The 18,178-nt window shown below is 39.3% G+C and overlaps 1 protein-coding gene across 1 annotated transcript; it reads left to right on the forward strand.

Annotated features, from left to right (window-relative positions):
• Nucleotides 1–9,016: 9,016 nt before the first annotated feature.
• Nucleotides 9,017–10,620, forward strand: LOC306656301 (dual specificity protein phosphatase 18-like). Its single transcript, XM_079131335.1, has one exon. It carries the CDS (start codon nt 9,509–9,511, stop codon nt 10,073–10,075), a length of 567 nt encoding a protein of 188 aa, XP_078987461.1. The 5' UTR covers nt 9,017–9,508; the 3' UTR covers nt 10,076–10,620.
• The last annotated feature ends 7,558 nt before the right edge of the window (nt 10,621–18,178 follow it).

The following is an 18,178-nucleotide window of genomic DNA, read 5'->3' on the forward strand; positions in this document are numbered from 1 at the left end:
CATCTCTGAACCTTCTTGCATGGTTTCACATGAGCTTCTGGGAGACAACTTACAGCTAAACCATGACATTGCTGTGCCTCTACTTCCCTCTGCCCCTCCAAGAGTCACTTTCCAACCATCTGCACACACCAGTTCAGACAGCTTTCAGAGCCTGTGTGTTTCATTAACTCTTCAAGTTCCAGAGTTTTCCTTCTGTTTCCAAAACTCCCCTGGTGCTCATGTTTAGGGATGGAAGCCATAGTCTATGCTGGTTTGTCATCTTGACAGGAAATGGAGATAATATCTGGATAGTGCCAAACCAAGTAACTGATACCTGGCAATTACTGAGTGGGAACTAAGCACCTTGAAAATAACCAAGGTAAGTGACAGTTTCCTCTATGATGTTGGGTCAATCCCCAACTACACCTTTCAATGTCTTCATGACCTTTAGAGTAAGGCACTTGAATAAGGCTTGTTAAGAGAGAGCCACCTGGAGCAGGTGTGCCAACTTATGAAGTCAGGATTCAGTCTCTAGGAAAGCTCAGTGGATAAGGGCTGCTTTAGAGAATGCCACCGTATTAAGGTTATTGCTTGTTTAGCAATTCTGGCTGCTATGGAAGCAAGTCTGGTTTGCTCTCCTTTAAGGTTTTGTTTTCCCTCCTCATGTTCCACATTTTCCTAGCCAACATCTATCAGGATAGTCTCTATTTTGTTAACAGCTTTTATTAGACTGTGACAAAAGTACATATTCAGTTTGTCTACATTCACTGCAGATGAGTTATAGGAAGGCTCCTGGTTCCTTAGCACACCAGTGGGAGTGTGCAGACATAAAGATTGGTGTTAGGGTTATAGAGATGGAAACAGTGATCTGAAATAACCAGAAAACTAGCATTGGATGTGCAAAGGCTTTGCTTAACCAAGGGGAGAACCCAGAGAACGTCATTCAGGTGAGTGCAACACCTCTCACCCTATTCTACTCCTCTATGCACCATGAGATCTAGAACCTAGAATTTCTGTTCCAAGAGCCAGGTTTTAAGTCTCTAATTACGTTGGCATGATCATGTAGAAGAAAAGATCTCCATCTGTTCATGCCAGCTCTAGATTTAGTCACGTAGTTGTCTGAAAAATACACCTGCCTAAAATTATTTTTACAGTAACATGTCAGAGAGACAGTTATTGTTATATGTGAGCAGTACTTTTTATTTATGAATTCAAACCCCTAAAAAGCCAATAGTAGGCATACCACAAGGGAGAGAGAAAAACTGATTTCCCCAGTTGCTGAAGGATGGTTTTTCATGAAATTTTGAGTACATCTATGCATGATTTGCTGTATGCTAGTCACTGTGATAGAAATTTTATATACAGAGGGAAAAACAAAAATGATCAAGTCAAGAGACTCAGAAAGTAAAATGGGAAGCCAGTATGTTTCCAAAACTGGACAAAGACAGCACTGAAAAACAAAATTTAGGGCAATTCTGACTTGTGAACATGAATGTAAAGCTTCTAAATAAACTGGTAATTAATGGAATTCACATATATATAATATAATAACCAAGTAGGCTTTTTTCCTAAGAATGTAATAATGATTTATCATTAGCAAATCTATTAATAAAATTAACTACATGAAAAATAAATTTTATAAGACTATATCAATAAATACAGAAAAAATCTGATAGATTTTTGCATTCACTATGCTAAAATACATTAGATTTGGGACACCAACAAAAAAGTCACTAAGGTAACAAAACACAGTTCCAAACAGTATAGCAGTGTTATATTTTTGAAACTTCCCTTTAAAGTTAAGAACAGGATGCTGTCACCATTCCCGTTCAATAGTACTGAAGGTCTGAGCCAATGCTATTGATACAAGTTAAAAAAAAAAAAAAAAAAAAGAACTATAAGGATTGAAAAGGAGAAAACCGAACTCTTGCTATTTATAGACAAGATAATTGTTTTCTAGATAATTAAAATGAACCTCCAACCACTGAATAAGAAAGAAATAATGCTGGAAACAAACCAACATGAAAAATTAGGTTTACTCACCAGCAACAGTCAACAAAAATATAATAGAAATACACCATTTATTCTTCTAAAACTATCTACGTCTAAAAATAAATTTAGGAAAATGTGGAATACCATCATTGGCAACTTAGCAAAGTATTTAAAGAATATCAAAGAAAGTCAGAGTTATTGAAGAGGTTTACAATGTTCATGGATGGAAAAACCTCAATTTTGTGAAGATGTCTATTTTCCCTAAAAAAATATTTAAGTTTAATATAATTATGAAACAAAACAACAGTTTTTTTAAAGGAGTCAATCATAGAATGTATGTAGATGTATGAAAGAACATAGAGAAATAATACAACTAGAAAAAAAGGAAAGATGGGTGTTTGTCCTTACAGATGTCAATGTAATAATTTAATTTAAATGATTTATATTTTTTCAGTACATATGAGTAGAAAAATGAGAATGAAACAGATTAGAGCATCTAAGAACAAATCCAAACCTTTCAAACAGTTGGTCTGGGATGGAGTGGGTGAAATGAAGAATAACTCAACAGTGTTGGAGAAATTGACTCATCATATAGGAAAAAATAGAGCAAATTTATATCCTTACATCACGGCATTAATAAAAAAAAACTGCACGTGGTGTAAAGATTTAACTATCAATAACAAAACTTTAATGCTCTTCATTTTGTTTATTTATTTACAGTACTGAGGATTGAACAGAGTGACACTTTACCACTGAGTTATAATCATCTGCCTTTTTATTTTTATGTTCTATTTTGAGACAAGGTCTTACTGAGTTACTCAGGCTGTTCTTGAACTTGCAATTCTCCTGCCTCAGCTGCCAAGTAGCTGGGATTACAGGCATGTGCCACTGCACATGACTTTAATTCTCTTTAAACAATATAAAATTCATAATATCTTTATGGTATCACAGTTGTAAAAGATTTTTTAAACTAAACATCAAAAGTACCAACCTAGGGAGATTGCTCACTGTCAGGCACCTATCACCACCATTTGCCTGCCTCTCGCCTGTCCATCACCTGCCTTACACCTATCCATCACCCAACGCACGAGGTTCACCTCCCAATCTTCCGACAACAGTCAGCAAACTGATCGCCAACCACCAGTGGAGCACCAGCTGCCTACTGCTGCCTGGAAGTTCACTGTTACAGTACCTGCAGGTTTGATTACACGTGGCTGCCGCCATTTTGAGACAACAGCCAGTCCCCTTAGGACCCCTGGCCAGACTGACTGAGCCCCTTCTCCAGGATCCCTCAGCCCAACCGATCACTCCCTGCCTCCGGGGCCTTCACATTGACTGACTGCTCCCTGCCACCAGGACCCACAGACCAACTGAATGCTCCCTATCACCGGGACCCCAGACCGACTGATTGCACCCAGCCTCCAGAATCCTGCAACCACACCAAACACACCCGGCCTCCAGGACCCCTTGCCTGACCAACTGCATCCCACCGGCAGGACCTCCAGCTGACCACATCCACACCCTGAGCTGCAGCTCCCCATTTGCCAACACATTTTGACGCCAGAGTGGCCATCTTGGATAATCCTGGAAGCCAGAGCTCTGATCATTAGGTGGGGCAAATCCCATCCTGAGACACCTGGGGAGACTTGAAACTCATTGTCAGGTACGTCTCATGCATCAGGCTACTGAAGACTGGGAGATTTCATTACTATATGACTGGTACACTGTAGATATTCTTTTTTCTCCTCATTGAAAAATTTTAAGTTTTTATTTCTTTACTTTTCTTGCTCTCATTTCCTTTTGTTTACCTGTTCCCTCAGAGTCTCTTTCTCCCTTTTTTGCATGCTAAGATCCAATTTCTTTTGATTACACTCTCACCCTTTCTATTATCTAGAACTTCTGTATATTCTTTTCTTATCCCATTAATAGCCACAGTCTACATGCCTCTGCATCCTCTTTGTCCTCCATTAAAAACTGCGGACCTTATTGCAAACCTGTTTGTTTTACTGAAGATAATATTTGAACTCATTCTGGTTATTATGACACTTTTGTTATTGTCCTCATAGGGGCTATTTGGTCTAGGATTGCATAGTGTCTGAATTGGGCACTGTTAATACTGATCTCCCCTTAAAGAAAGGGTTTTGGAAACCTATAGGGCCACTATAAGCCTATAGGGGGAAATCTGCAATACCCCAGATCTGCACTGCTAGAGGGGAAGATACATGAACAACATGAAAAAACAAGGGAAGAAAATAATCCAAACAAATCTAGATTCTATATTAATAGAATCCAATGACAGTGTATTAGAAGAAATGTCAGAAAAGGACTTCAGATTATACATGATTAAGATGATTTGCAAAGCAATGGATGAGATAAGAGAGCAAATGCAGGCAATGAATGATAATACCAATAAGCTGAAAGAGCAACTGCAGGAAGCAAAAGATCATTTCACCAAAGAGATGGAGATTCTCAAACAAAACAAAACAAAACAAAAACAAATGGAAATCCTCGAAATGAGGGAAACAATAAACCAAATAAAAAACTCAATGGAAAGCATCACCAAAAGACTAGACCACTTGGAAGACAGAACCTCAGGCAATGAAGACAAAATATTTAATCTTGAAAATAAAGTTGTCCAAACAGAGAAGATGGTCAGAAATCATGAACAGAATCTCCAAGAACTATGGGACATCATGAAAAGACCAAATTTAAGAATTATTGGGTTTGAGGAAGGCACAGAGATACAAACCAAACGAATGAACAACCTAGTCGATGAAATAATATCAGAAAATTTCCCAAACCTGAAGAATGAAATGGAAAATCAAATACAAGAGGCTTACAGAACACCAAATGCACAAAATCACAACAGATCCATGCCAAGGCACATTATAATGAAAATGCCTAACATTCAAAATAAAGATAGGATTTTGAAGGCTGCGAGAGAAAAGCATCAGATTACATATCGGGGGAAACCAATACGGATAGCAGCCCACTTCTCAACCCAGACTCTAAAAGCTAGAAGGGCCTGGACCAACGTATTTCAAGCTCTGAAAGAACACGGTTGCCAACCAAGAATCCTATACCCAGCAAAACTAACCTTCAGATTTGAAGATGAAATAAAATCCTTCCATGATAAACAAAAGTTAAAAGAATTTACAAATAGAAAGCCTGCACAACAGAATGTTCTCAACAAAATATTCCATGAGGAGGAAATGAAAAACAACAATGGAGGTCAGCAAAGGGAGGAACTACCTTAGAGAAAAACCACTCAAAGGAGAAATCAAGCCAACTTAAAAACCAAAAATAAGCCCAAATGACTGGGAATACAAATCATATCTCAATAATAACCCTGAACGTTAATGGCCTAAACTCATCAATCAAAAGACATAGATTGGCAGAATGGATTAAAAAGAAAGACCCAACAATATGCTGCCTGCAAGAGAATCATCTCATACAAAAAGACATCCACAGACTAAAGGTGAAAGGATGGGAAAAAACCTACCATGCACATGGATTCAGCAAAAAATGCGAGGGTTTCCATCCTTATGTCAGATAATGTGGACTTCAAGCCAAAGTTAGTCAGAAGGGATAAAGAAGGACATTTGATACTGCTTAAGGGAACCATAAATCATGAAGACATAACGATAGTAAATATTTATGCCCCAAACAATGGTGCATCCCTGTACATCAAACAAATCCTTTTCAATTTCAGGAATTACATAGACCACAACACAATAATTCTGGGTGACTTTAATGCACTGCCGTCACTACTAGATAGATCTTCCAAACAAAAACCAACCAAAGAAACCATAGAACTCAATAACACAATCAATAAACTAGACTTAATAGACATATATAGAATATTCCATCCATCAACGAGTGGATTCACTTTCTTCTCTGCAGCACATGGAACCTTCTCGAAAATAGACCATATGTTATGCCACAAAGCAGCCCTTATGAAATGAAAAAAAAATAGAGATACTGCCTTGTGTTCTATCAGATCATAATGGAATGAGAGTAGAAATCAATGATAAAATAAAAAACAGAAATTATTCCAACACCTGGAGACTAAACAATATGCTATTGAATGAAACATGGATAACAGAAAACATCAAGGAGGAGATAAAAAAATTCTTAGAGGTCAATGAGAATGATGATACAACATATCAAAATCTCTGAGACACTATGAAAGTGGTACTAAGAGGAAAATTCATTGCAAGGAGCGCATTCCAGAAAAGAATGCAAAGTGAACAACTAAATGATGTAACATTATAGCTCAAATCCCTAGAAAAAGAAGAACAGAATAACAGCAAAAGTAGTAGAAGACAGGAAATAACTAAAATCAGAGCTAAAATCAATGAAATCGAAACAAAAGAAACAATTAAAAAATTGACAAAACAAAAAGTTAGTTCTTTGAGAAAGTAAACAAAGTAGACAAACCTTTAGGCACACTAACAAAGAGAAAGAGAGAGAAAACTCAAATTACTAAAATTCGAGATGAAAAAGGAAATATCACAACAGACACCACTGAGATACAGAACATAATGAGCAACTACTTCGAAAATCTGTATTCCATCAAAATAGAAACTACTGAAGACATTGACAAATTTCTAGAGACCTATGCTCCTCCCAACTGAACCAGGAGGACATACACAATTTAAACAGATCAATATCAAGCAATGAAATAGAAGAAGCCATTAAAAACCTACCATCCAAGAACAGCCCAGGACCAGACAGATTCTCAGCTGAGTTCTACAAGACCTTCAAAGAAGAACTCATTCCAATACTTCTCAAAGTATTCCAGGAAATAGAAAAGGAGGGAACCCTACCAAACTCATTCTATGAAGCTAATATCACCCTCATACCCAAACCAGGAAAAGACACATCAAGGAAAGAAAATTTTAGACCAATATCCTTGATGAATATAGATGCAAAGATCCTTAACAAAATATTGGCAAACTGTATCCAAAAACATATTAAGAAAATCGTGCACCATGATCAAGAGGGGTTCATCTCTGGAATGCATGGATGGTTTAACATCCGTAAATCAATAAACGTAATCCATCATGTCAATAGACTTAAAGATAAGAATCATATGGTTATTTCAATTGATGCAGAAAAAACATTTGACAGAATACAACACCCCTTCATGCTCAGAACACTAGAAAAAATAGGGATAGTAGGAACATACCTGAACATTGTAAAGGCTATTTATGCTAAGCCCACAGCCAACATCATTCTTAATGGAGAAAAACTGAAGCCATTCCCTTTAAAAATGGGAACAAGATAGGGATGTCCTCTTTTCCCACTTCTATTCAACATTGTCCTCGAAACTCTAGCCAGAGCAATTAGGCAGACTAAAGAAATTAAAGGGATATGAGTAGGAAAAGAGGAAGTTAAGCTGTCACTATTTGCTGATGACATGATTCTATATTTAGAGGAACCCAACAACTCCTCCAGAAAACTTCTAGACCTCCTCAATGAATTCAGCAAAATAGCAGGCTATAAAATCAACACACATAAATCTAAAACATTTTTATGTGCAAGAGATGAAACATCTGAAAGGGAACTGAGGAAAACAACTCCATTTACAGTACCCTCAAAAAAAAAAAAAAAAAAAAAAAAAACCTTGGGAATCAATCTAACCAAAGAGGTAAAAGATCTCTACAATGAAAACTACAAAATACTGAAGAAAGAAATTGAGGAAGACCTTAGAAGATGGAAAGATCTCCCATGTTCTTGGATAGGCAGAATTAATATTGTCAAAATGGCCATACTACCAAAAGTGCTATATAGATTCAATACAATTCCAATTAAAATACCAATGATGTACCTTACAGAAATAGAGCAAGCAATCATGAAATTCATCTGGAAGAATAAGAAACCCAGAATAGCTAAAGCAATCTTTAGCAGGAAGAATGAAACAGGGGTTATCACAATACCCAGACCTTCAACTATACTACAAAGCAATAGTAACAAAAACAGCATGGTATTGGCACCAAAATAAACAGGTAGATCAATGGTACAGAATAGAGGACATGGACACAAACCCAAATAAATACAATTTTCTCATACTAGACAAAGGTGCCAAAAATATTCAATGGAAAAAAGATAGCCTCTTCAACAAATGGTGCTGGGGAAACTGGAAATCCATATGCAGCAGAATGAAATTAAACCCCTATCTCTCATCCTGCACAAAAATCAACTCACAATGGATCAAGGACCTTGAAATCAGAGCAGAGACCCTGCATCTTATAGAAGAAAAAGTAGGTCCAAATCTTCACCTTGTTGGCTTAGGATCAGACTTCCTTAACAGGACTCCCATAGCACAAGAAATAAAAGCGAGAACCAATAACTGGGATAGATACAAACAGAATAGCTTTTTCTCAGCAAAGGGAACTATCGGCAATGTGAAGAGAGAGCCTACAGGGTGGGAGAATATCTTTCCACTCATACTTCAGTTAGAGTTCTAATTTCCAGAATATATAAAGAACTCAAAAAACTCTACACGAAGAATACAAATAACCCAATCAACAAATGGGCTAAGGATATGAACAGACACTTCACAGAAGAAGATCTACAAGCTATCAACAAACACATGAAAAAATGTTCACCATCTCTAGTAATAAGAGAAATGCAAATCAAAACTAATCAAACTAATCTCACCCCAATTAGAATGGTGATTATCAAGAATACAAGCAACAATAGGTGTTGACGAGGATGTGGGGAGAAAGGTACACTCATACATTGCTGGTCGGGCTGTAAATTAGTGGAGCCACTCTGGAAAGCAGTGTGGAGATTCCTTAGAAAACTTGGAATGGAACCACCATTTGACCCCGCTATCCCACTCCTCGGCCTATACCCAAAGGACTTAAAATCAGCATACTACAGAGATACAGCCACATCTATGTTCATAGCTGCTCAATTCACAATAGCCAGACTGTGGAACCAACCTAGATGTTCTTCAATTAATGAATGGATAAAGAAACTGTGGTATATATATACAATGGAACATTAGTCAGCTATAAAGAATAATAAGGGGCAAGAAGGAGTAAGCTGGGGTGGGTTGGTCGATTGTGCTTCTGACTGATCCCGGAGTGATCGCGAAGCTAGTAACGTGGTAAGTCCGAGCGGGGCTGCACAGAGCGCAGAACGGAAACCGAGATTTCTCCGAAGACCAGGGCAGCCTATTCTTCCCCTCGAGGAGAAACCGTTGTTATGGAAACCAGATTGCTGGGCGGGCGGGGATTGCGGCCCCGGATCGGAACTGGTCTCTCCCTGAGACTCTTGCCTGGGGATAATCGGTGCCGCTTCTTCATAAACGAACCCCTTCGCACTCCTACTGGAGAGAGGATCTAGCTAAATTGCCGAGACCAGCCTTGAATTTGCAGTCCTCCTGCTTCAGCCTCCCCAGTTGCTGAGATTACAGACTGTACCACCACGCCTAGATCACAACATCCTTTTAAGTTTTCCATGGACACAGCTTAGCAGAAAAATGCAGGCCTAATGTGCCACCAACTTCTGACACACCGCCTTGATGACAGCACCCCTGTGTACCTTCCCAGTTCAGTTCCGGCAGCCCTCAATCAGCGGCCTCTCACAGATCACCAGAAGCCTGTACATCAGCAATGGTGTGGCTGCCAACAACAAGCTCTTGCTGTCCAGCAACCAGATCTCTTCAGTCATAAACGTCTCAGTAGAGGTGGTAAATACCTTCTATGAGGATATACAGTACACACAGGTGCCTGTGGCCGATGCACCTATCTCGAAGCTCTATGACTTCTTTGACCCCATCGCTGACCATATCCACAGTGTGGAAATGAAGCAGGGCCGTCCATTGCTGCACTGTGCCGCTGGTGTCAGCCGCTCAGCCACTTTGTGCCTTGCCTACCTCATGAAGTACCATGCCATGTCCCTGCTGGATGCCCACACATGGACCAAGTCATGCCGACCCATCATCCGACCCAACAATGGCTTTTGGGAGCAACTCATCCACTATGAGTTCCAGCTGTTTGGCAAGAATACTATACACATGGTCAGTTCCCCAGTGGGAATGATCCCTGACATCTATGAGAAGGAGGTCCGTTTGATGATTCCACTCTAAATCATCCCCCAACTTCCTGCTTGAGGGTCAGTGTACAGACCTGTTGTTGATCCTATATCAGGATCTGAACTTGAACAATCTTTGTTGATAGAGGACTATACCAGATGATGCCTTTTATAAGGGCAAGAAAAAAAAGTGATGCCCCAGCTTTCACCTCTGTAATCCATATCTTTAAAAATTAAACTCAGTTGTTAGATGGTGAAGATAAGTTTTCTACCCTATGAGTAACAGATCCTGGCTACTGGCCAAAGGGTGAAATGAGGCAGGTGGTACCCTGGACAAAGAGACGAGAGCCTCAATGCCTGGAACCCTGCTGCCCTTCCTTAGACTGAACAACTCAGAAATGAGTCTGTTACAATCCTACTTTGTTCCTTCAAACCCAAAGCCAGAACCTTAAGCATCATAGCACCCCCTGAACTTTTCATAGTAAGTGCCAACCTATTAGATGAGTGGCCTTCAAATAGTGCTCTTGGAACCCTCGGGGCCCCAAACAGCCCCACATCTACCTTCACCACAGTGACTCTACTGAAGTTTTCTAGATCAGATTTACATAGAAGATAATTTTCAAATAAACATTTCAGTGTTATAAAAAAAAAAAAAAGAATAATAAAATTATGTCATTTGCAGGCAAATGGATGAAATTGGAGAATATCATGTTAAGTGAGATAAGCCAATCTCAAAAAACCAAAGGACGAATGATCTCGCTGATAAGCGGATGATGACAATTAATGGGGGGTGGGAGGGGGGCAGGAATCGGGGAAGGAGGGACTGTATAGTGGGAAAAGAGGGGCAGCAGAGGTGGGGGGGAAGGGGAAAACAACAGAATGAATCAAACATCATTACCCTATGTAAATGTATGATTCTGCAAATGGTATGCCTCTACTCCATGTACAAACAGAAACAACATGTATCCCATTTGTTTACAATAAAAATAAATTTTAAAAAAATTATCAACCTAAAGGAAATGAATAATTTGATTTCATGATAATTAAACACTTCTACAAGAAGGTCCCATAAAATCAAAAGCCAAGTGTTGAAATATTTGTGACATGTAAGACAAAGGTGTACATCTAAAATATGAACCCACCCACAAGCTTAAAAAGTGACTAGAACCCAGTGGAAAAAGAAACACAATAACTATATAGATAATTTAAAGGAAAATTCAAAATAATTCTCAATCTCAGGGAAACATAAGTTAAAAGTATAATAATGATTCATGTTGTATCCCTCAGCTTTGGGTGTGTGTGTGTGCATGTGTATGTGTGTGTGTATTTTTTTTTTTTTTTTGGATGGGAAAAAATACATTTTTATTTTCATAACCTCAAATTGAAGTACAGGATTTCCTTTAATTATGAACATCAGCAACAAACAGTCATCTTGTCAGCAAGCCTGGAGCTTTGTGATTGCCAAAAGAAATCACAGATATCTTTATATCATATCACAGCCCTAACTGGAGTGTCAAAAATATACTTTGCATTGCTCACTACTTCAAAATCACAACGGTTAGAGATCGCCATTTGGTTCATACCACTGCCTCATGTTTTTCCAGAACTTAGTAACTGCATGTGCAATAAAACTGGAAATTGGAATCTATGAATTTTTTAAAGTATTTTTTTAGTTGTCAAAGGACCTTTACTTATTTTTATGCAGTGCTGAGCATCGAACCCAGTGCCTCACACATGCTAGGCAAGCGCTCTACTGCTGAGCCACAACCATAGCCCCACAAATTTCTTTTTTCTTTTTCTTTTAAATTTTAATTTATTTTTATTGTAAACAAATGGGATACATGTTGTTTCTGTTTGTACATGGAGTAGAGGCATACCATTTGCGGAATCATACATTTACATTGGGTAATGATGTTTGATTCATTCTGTTGTTTTCTCCTTCCCCCCCACCTCTGCTGCCCCTCTTTTCTCACTATACAGTCCCTCCTTCCCCGATTCCTGCCCCCCTCCCACCCCCCATTAACTGTCGTCATCCGCTTATCAGCGAGATCATTTGTCCTTTGGTTTTTTGAGATTGGCTTATCTCACTTAGCATGATATTCTCCAATTTCATCCATTTGCCTGCAAATGCCATAATTTTATTAATCTTTATAGCTGAGTAATATTCCATTGTATATATCTATATATATCACAGTTTCTTTATCCATTCATCAATTGAAGGACATCTAGGTTGGTTCCACAGTCTGGCTATTGTGAATTGAGCAGCTATGAACATTGATGTCGCTGTATGTCTATAGTATGCTGATTTTAAGTCCTTTGGGTATAGGCCAATGAGTGGGATCGCTGGGTCAAATGGTGGTTCCATTCCAAGTTTTCTAAGGAATGTCCACACTGCTTTCCAGTGTGTGTATTTTTATGTAATTTTTTGTGTACAGGTATGTGTAAGAGCAAGGACTAGTAGAGATTCAAGGAAACAGTAACTTGCATACACTGTTGCACAAGTACAAATTGATACAACCACTTTGGAAAGCAATTAGGCCATATGTTCTCAGCTCTACATAGTCCATCTCAGCAATTAAATGTTTAGGTTCATGTATCAGAATAATTCTACATTTGTAGAAAGACATACATGCAAGAGTATTGATTGGCATTATTGCTAGCATTCATTGTTAAATAAGAAATTCCTAAACAAATGGTAATATTTTTATCTGAGGATACTATATACTAGTTAAAATGAACTAGGTCCAACTGAATTAACATTGACATAGCTCTTGGGAATAATCAGAAAAGAAAGCAAGACATAGAATTATACCTTTTATATGATTTCAGTAGCATGCAAGACCTTCCTCTATATCACTGCATATTGATTTAGATACATGTGTACACTGCAAAATTATTTTTAAAATTAATTGTAAGTAGAAGCATATACATTTTATGACTGTCTTTCAGGGTCCAAGAAGAAACCAGTTAGTCCTATTTATTAGCCGGGGTCCTAGCTTGACACCCTCCTTGCTGAAATAATCTGAGTGAAATGTGCCTGTGAATATGATGTTGAAAGGGCCTGATAACTTTTCTCATGTGACTTTGAGAAGGAACTCAAAAGTCTATGCTCCCGTCCTCTCAGATGCTGAGCAGGAGCACACAACGTGTGCTTCACTGTAGAAAACTTTCCCTTTAGCTTTGAACTTCATAGCTGTGTTTTTCCTTTGCACTGGTATTCAACTCTTCTTCTGTGTGTTTCTTGAAAGCCACCTCAAATCCTTTGTGAAATGAGGTGTGATATAAATGAGGGAGCAGCAAATACCCAAACAAAAGTCATCTGCACTGCAACCAAGAAAAATATATTGGCCCATTTTCCTTCTCTGCTGGAGCTTCCCAGAATTCAGCTTCTTTGGTTCTTATTGATCAACCCTGAACAATTTTCTTACTGCCCGAAAAGTGCCTGTGGCTACCTTTATGAAAAACCCTGCTTTTTACGGTCATTTTCCCCAAACTTCCATCCATCCTATTTTGATGCACGGTAGAAATTGAACTCAACGATTCCTTGAAATAATAGATTGTGTCTAATGCTGAAGAAAGGCAGGTAAGAGCACCTGCCCCACGTCAATCATCAGTCTTCCCCTTAGCCAACAGCTCTTCACTGTCAAATTATGGAGATTCAGAAAAGTTACATTGTAGGTGATCCATGTAAATTCTTCTTCAATAGAAGCATGCTTTAAATATATTTTAGAATTACTTTTCTTCTCTTGTCCCTTGCCCTCTCTCAAGGTCATACCTGCTAACGAAGATTTTCTCCATTCAAATGATGGAGAAAAATGTTGGACACCAAACACAACTCTTGTTTTGAGATCTTATCAGCAATTTAATTATTTACCTCCTTATTTTCTCAGACCACGACTGGTCTCTAACATTCAAATCACATCTCCATATTTTTATTGTGTATTCATGCAACGCTAATATTGAGGATGCTCCTGTGAAATGTGTCATTGGCCAATTTTGTCACTGCACAAACATCATAAAGTGTGCTTGCACAATCTGAGATGGCTATGACGTCCCCATAATCTTATGGGGCCACCGTGGTCTATGTGGTCCACTGTAGACCAAAATGTCATTATTCAACACATGAGTGTACTCCATGATGAAATACTGCTGATGGAGATAGCAAACAGAAAAGCGAGATCCCTTCCCATCACTTTAAAGAAGCCTTTTCTGCATGAAACTGATTCCAGACAACATTCCATCTTTTCTGTCCTTGTTATCCCTTCATTCTCGTTTCTGTACTTGAGAAAACATGTAGCACACATGCATGAAACAAAGTGGTACATGACTAATAAATAAAAGAATGCAATGTTAGAAAAATATTTTTCTACTTTATTTTCATAGAAGACAACTTTTCTAGTGGCTTTTTGGCAAAGAAAAAAAGAAGCTTCCTCATAAAAAAGTAGCTTATGAAAGCTTGCGTATTTTCTCAATCACGTCATCAGTGCCATGTGCGCCAATCCAAGGACTCCATCACAATGGCACTTCTTGACCTGTGTGGTTTTAGTAAACACTGAGCCTTTTCTCCAGACTTGAACTTTACAGATGAAGAATTAGTGAAGCCCATAGAGAGTCGGCTCTCTGCAGCCTGGGACGCTGCCATCTCTGTGTGTGCACTTGAGTCCATGGGTGCCGGGCATCCCAATGATGCTACCTAGTGAGAGGCAGTTGGCAGGGTGAGTCTGGAGCAATCGGTGAACAAGCTAAGGTGGGCCTTGGTGTCCCGCTGCTGTTGTCACCATTCTGTGCTCCAGGCTGCTGGCTGGGCTGGGGCTCATGCCTTCCCCTGAGTTCAGTTTCCAGTCTCTCCTTCATTTTCAAAGCCAACTGTGAAGAAATAGTTAATAGCAGAAGTCACTTATCAAAACCGGGTGAATATATCTAAGGTGACATTCTGCACAAAATTTCATTTAACATTCTACTCTTAACTGGGAACTGTCTTTGAAGGACCACAGTTACTAGCTGGGGCCGGAGCACTTTTGTGACATTTGGCACACATCCAGGTCTAGAGAGGAGCCCCAGGTACGTGGACACAGTGAAGATGCTAATCACTTGAGCAGCAGATCTGCAAAGCCAGGGTTAATGGTGAGGTGGCAATCACCCAACACTCCGGTGGTGTCGCTTTGGCACTCTGCACAGGGAGTAAAGTGCACCAAATCCAGGAAGGGGCGGGTTGAGTAACTGGCTATAACATCTTTATGGCCTTTCCCCCCAACTGTTTTTACACTGAGCAGAATGGATTCTTAAATGATTAACACGGTCGATAGTTATTGCTGTTTGTCTTCAAAGAAGCTCTTGGAATTTTGTTAAATATGTGCACAATTGTGCCTGTGTGGGCATCTTAAACATTAACACACTTCGTGGAAGATTCTCTGTTTTCTTTTCTTGGTTTTATCCATTTGAATCTCATTGATTCCACCACTGAAGTGGGATCGTTCTGTCTGTAGGGGTGCAAGAACTAATATAAAATACGGAGAACGTTACAAAGATACAAACTATTTGTGTGTGGATAATTATGTCTTCCTGCCACCCCAGAGTTTTTGAATTTCAGAGCTGGGAGTGGAAAGTTGAACAAAGTCCAGAAAGACAAAATGAATTTAAAATCGAGAGGACATGGGCTGGGAGTCTGGCTCAGTGGTAGAGCACTTGCCTTGTATGTGTGAGGCACTGGGTTCGATCCTCAGCAGCACATAAAATGAATAAAATAAAATAAAGGTATTATTGTGTCCATCTACAACTAGAAAAAAAATTTTAAAAAAATTGAGAGGACAGAGAAGGATTAGATCAGCTAAGGCAATAGGAGAGATTCCGAGAGAAGAAAGCCTAGATGGAGTCCTTTGAGAATTTGGAGGTTGTTTTGAGAGGGCGAAGAGGGAGAGAAACTGTCCTATGCAGAATAGAGAGGGACACTGGAGAGACCCACATTTAGTATTTCTCTGGCTCCTTTCCTATTTTTGCTAAGAAATTGTAGTGGATTATTCATTTTAGATTATTGTGGTTCAATGCTGGAGATGAACCACATTACAAAGAATACAAATATCTGTGTATCTACCCCACTATCTAAACCTCCATTTAATTTTATATTGCAAAAGTAGAATCTATTCACAATTGCTAACAGTACAGTGAATTACTACCTTTAATTTACATTTCTTTTCATGCCTTAAACAAATCCCTTTACAGCCAATAGTAAATTAGCATATGCCCTTAAAGACAAATATATTAGATTCCGAATGCATCAATTGAATGACTGCTTCTTATATTAAAATTGGAAATGTAAATTTCCATAAAAAGCTTCTCAGAGATTTACATACAGCCAAGCTACTAGAGTCAATCATATGCAGTGTTTTGTCGCCTTTGTTAATATCGACAGTGGCGTCTCTCAGGTGCTGTTCATTGACCTTTTTTAGAAAAACTTTTTTTTGTAGTTGTAGATGGATACGAGGGCTTTATTTTGTTAATTATAATGCGGTGCTGAGGATGGAACCCAGTGCCTCACGCGTGCGAGGCTAGCGCTCTGCCACTGAGCCACGGCCCCAGCCTTCCACTGACCTTTTGTCTCACAGTCACCTTTGAGTCTACATAAAACACAGATTCCTGGAATCCAGAGGCTGCAGGCTTACGTGATCAGAGTCCCTGCTGCTCCCGGGAACCTGCCTATTCCACAGACGAAGACCTTTCCTATCCTGCCTGCCTTTTCTATGGATTCTGGCACATCTGAAGTGTTTTGGGGGGGTCTCCATTGTGCTTGGGGTGTGCTGTACTTTGGGTGGCTGAATAATGGTACCCCAGAGATGTCTTCTTGAGCCCAGAACCTAGGAATGTGTTACCTATGAAGCAACAGGGACCTTGCAGCCCTGATTAAGTGAAGGATTTGAGATGGGGACATTGTCCTGGAGTATCTGATATAAACTTCAGGGTGCTTATAACAGGGAGAAAGAGGGCCGGAGTTGGAGGAACTGTAATGACAGCAGCAGGGGTGAGAGGGAGCTGGTCGCTGGGCAGGACCAGCAGCCAAGGTCATCTCCAAAAGCTGGAAGAGGAAGGGAAATGGATTCTCCCCTAAAGGTGCAGGAGAGAGCATGGGACCTACTGAGACCTTGAAGAGAAACCCATTCCAGACTCTGGACCTCCAGGATAGAACGGTAGTGGATTTGAATTTGAATCTACTAAGTCCGTGCTGATTTATTGTAGCATAAATGGGAAACAAATCCACTGGGTGTCAGTGTCTCTCAAGGTGGATTTGTTCCTGGTTGAGTGCAAAACCATGGCTATTAATGTGTTCTCAGAGCTAGCCTAGGAGAGGGTAATTGGAAAGGACTTGTTGAATAAACGAACAAATGGGTGAGTGATTGCTCCTAGCCTCATGTGGCTTTGACTTGATCCCCTCTCTTAGGTGGAAAATGGCTCGGATCAGAATGTTAAGCTTCTCAGAAACGTGTATGACATATTAGGCGGTCATGGTCCAGGAGAAGACTTCCTGTGTTCCCCTTCTTTTTTATGATGAACCACAACTTGATACTTGGTCAGTCAGACATTTCAATTTTACCTGTGACTAAAATCTTAAATTTAGATTTTAAGCGTGTAGACATTTCTTGGATATTTTTCTTTCAGAAAATTGTGAGTATGCTTACTCAACGAAATGCTACTTTCCCCCAGTCAATAAATGTCTAAGGGAAATTTAATATATATTTTGGATGTAAAGAGTTATTATCAGGCGATAGTTTTTCTCCATCTTGCTATAAAATGGAAAGGGTGGACCTTGGGTAAAGTTGGAAAAGATTTACGTTCCATTCAAGTCAACTTATGAAACTTTTAATGAGCTCTGATTGTTTCCCAGGCCCTGGGTTCAGAGAAGGGTGGAATTTGACTGGCCCTGTCTTACAGGATGCCAGTCTCTTGTGTCTGATTCCCCCAGGAACTGACCACAGATCAGCATGGGGCAGTCCTGTTGCGTCAAACTTCAGAGTAGTCATGTGAGGCAAAGGTGGAATTCTCCAGAAAACTCATTAGGAGTTAATGGGATGAATTAGGATTTAGTTAGTGGAGTTAGAAAGTAATGGAGCTAATTAACTGATTAATTAAGTCGTGACCATAAGAATAATTATTTCCTTTACATATG

Source organism: Sciurus vulgaris (assembly GCF_902686455.1).
Source record: "Sciurus vulgaris genome assembly, chromosome: 3".
Lineage (NCBI taxonomy): Eukaryota > Metazoa > Chordata > Mammalia > Rodentia > Sciuridae > Sciurus > Sciurus vulgaris.

Coding starts and splice junctions, on each gene's coding strand:
- LOC306656301 (XM_079131335.1), top strand. CDS start 9,509: ATGACAGCACCCCTGTGTACCTTCCCAGTTCAGTTCCGGCAGCCCTCA.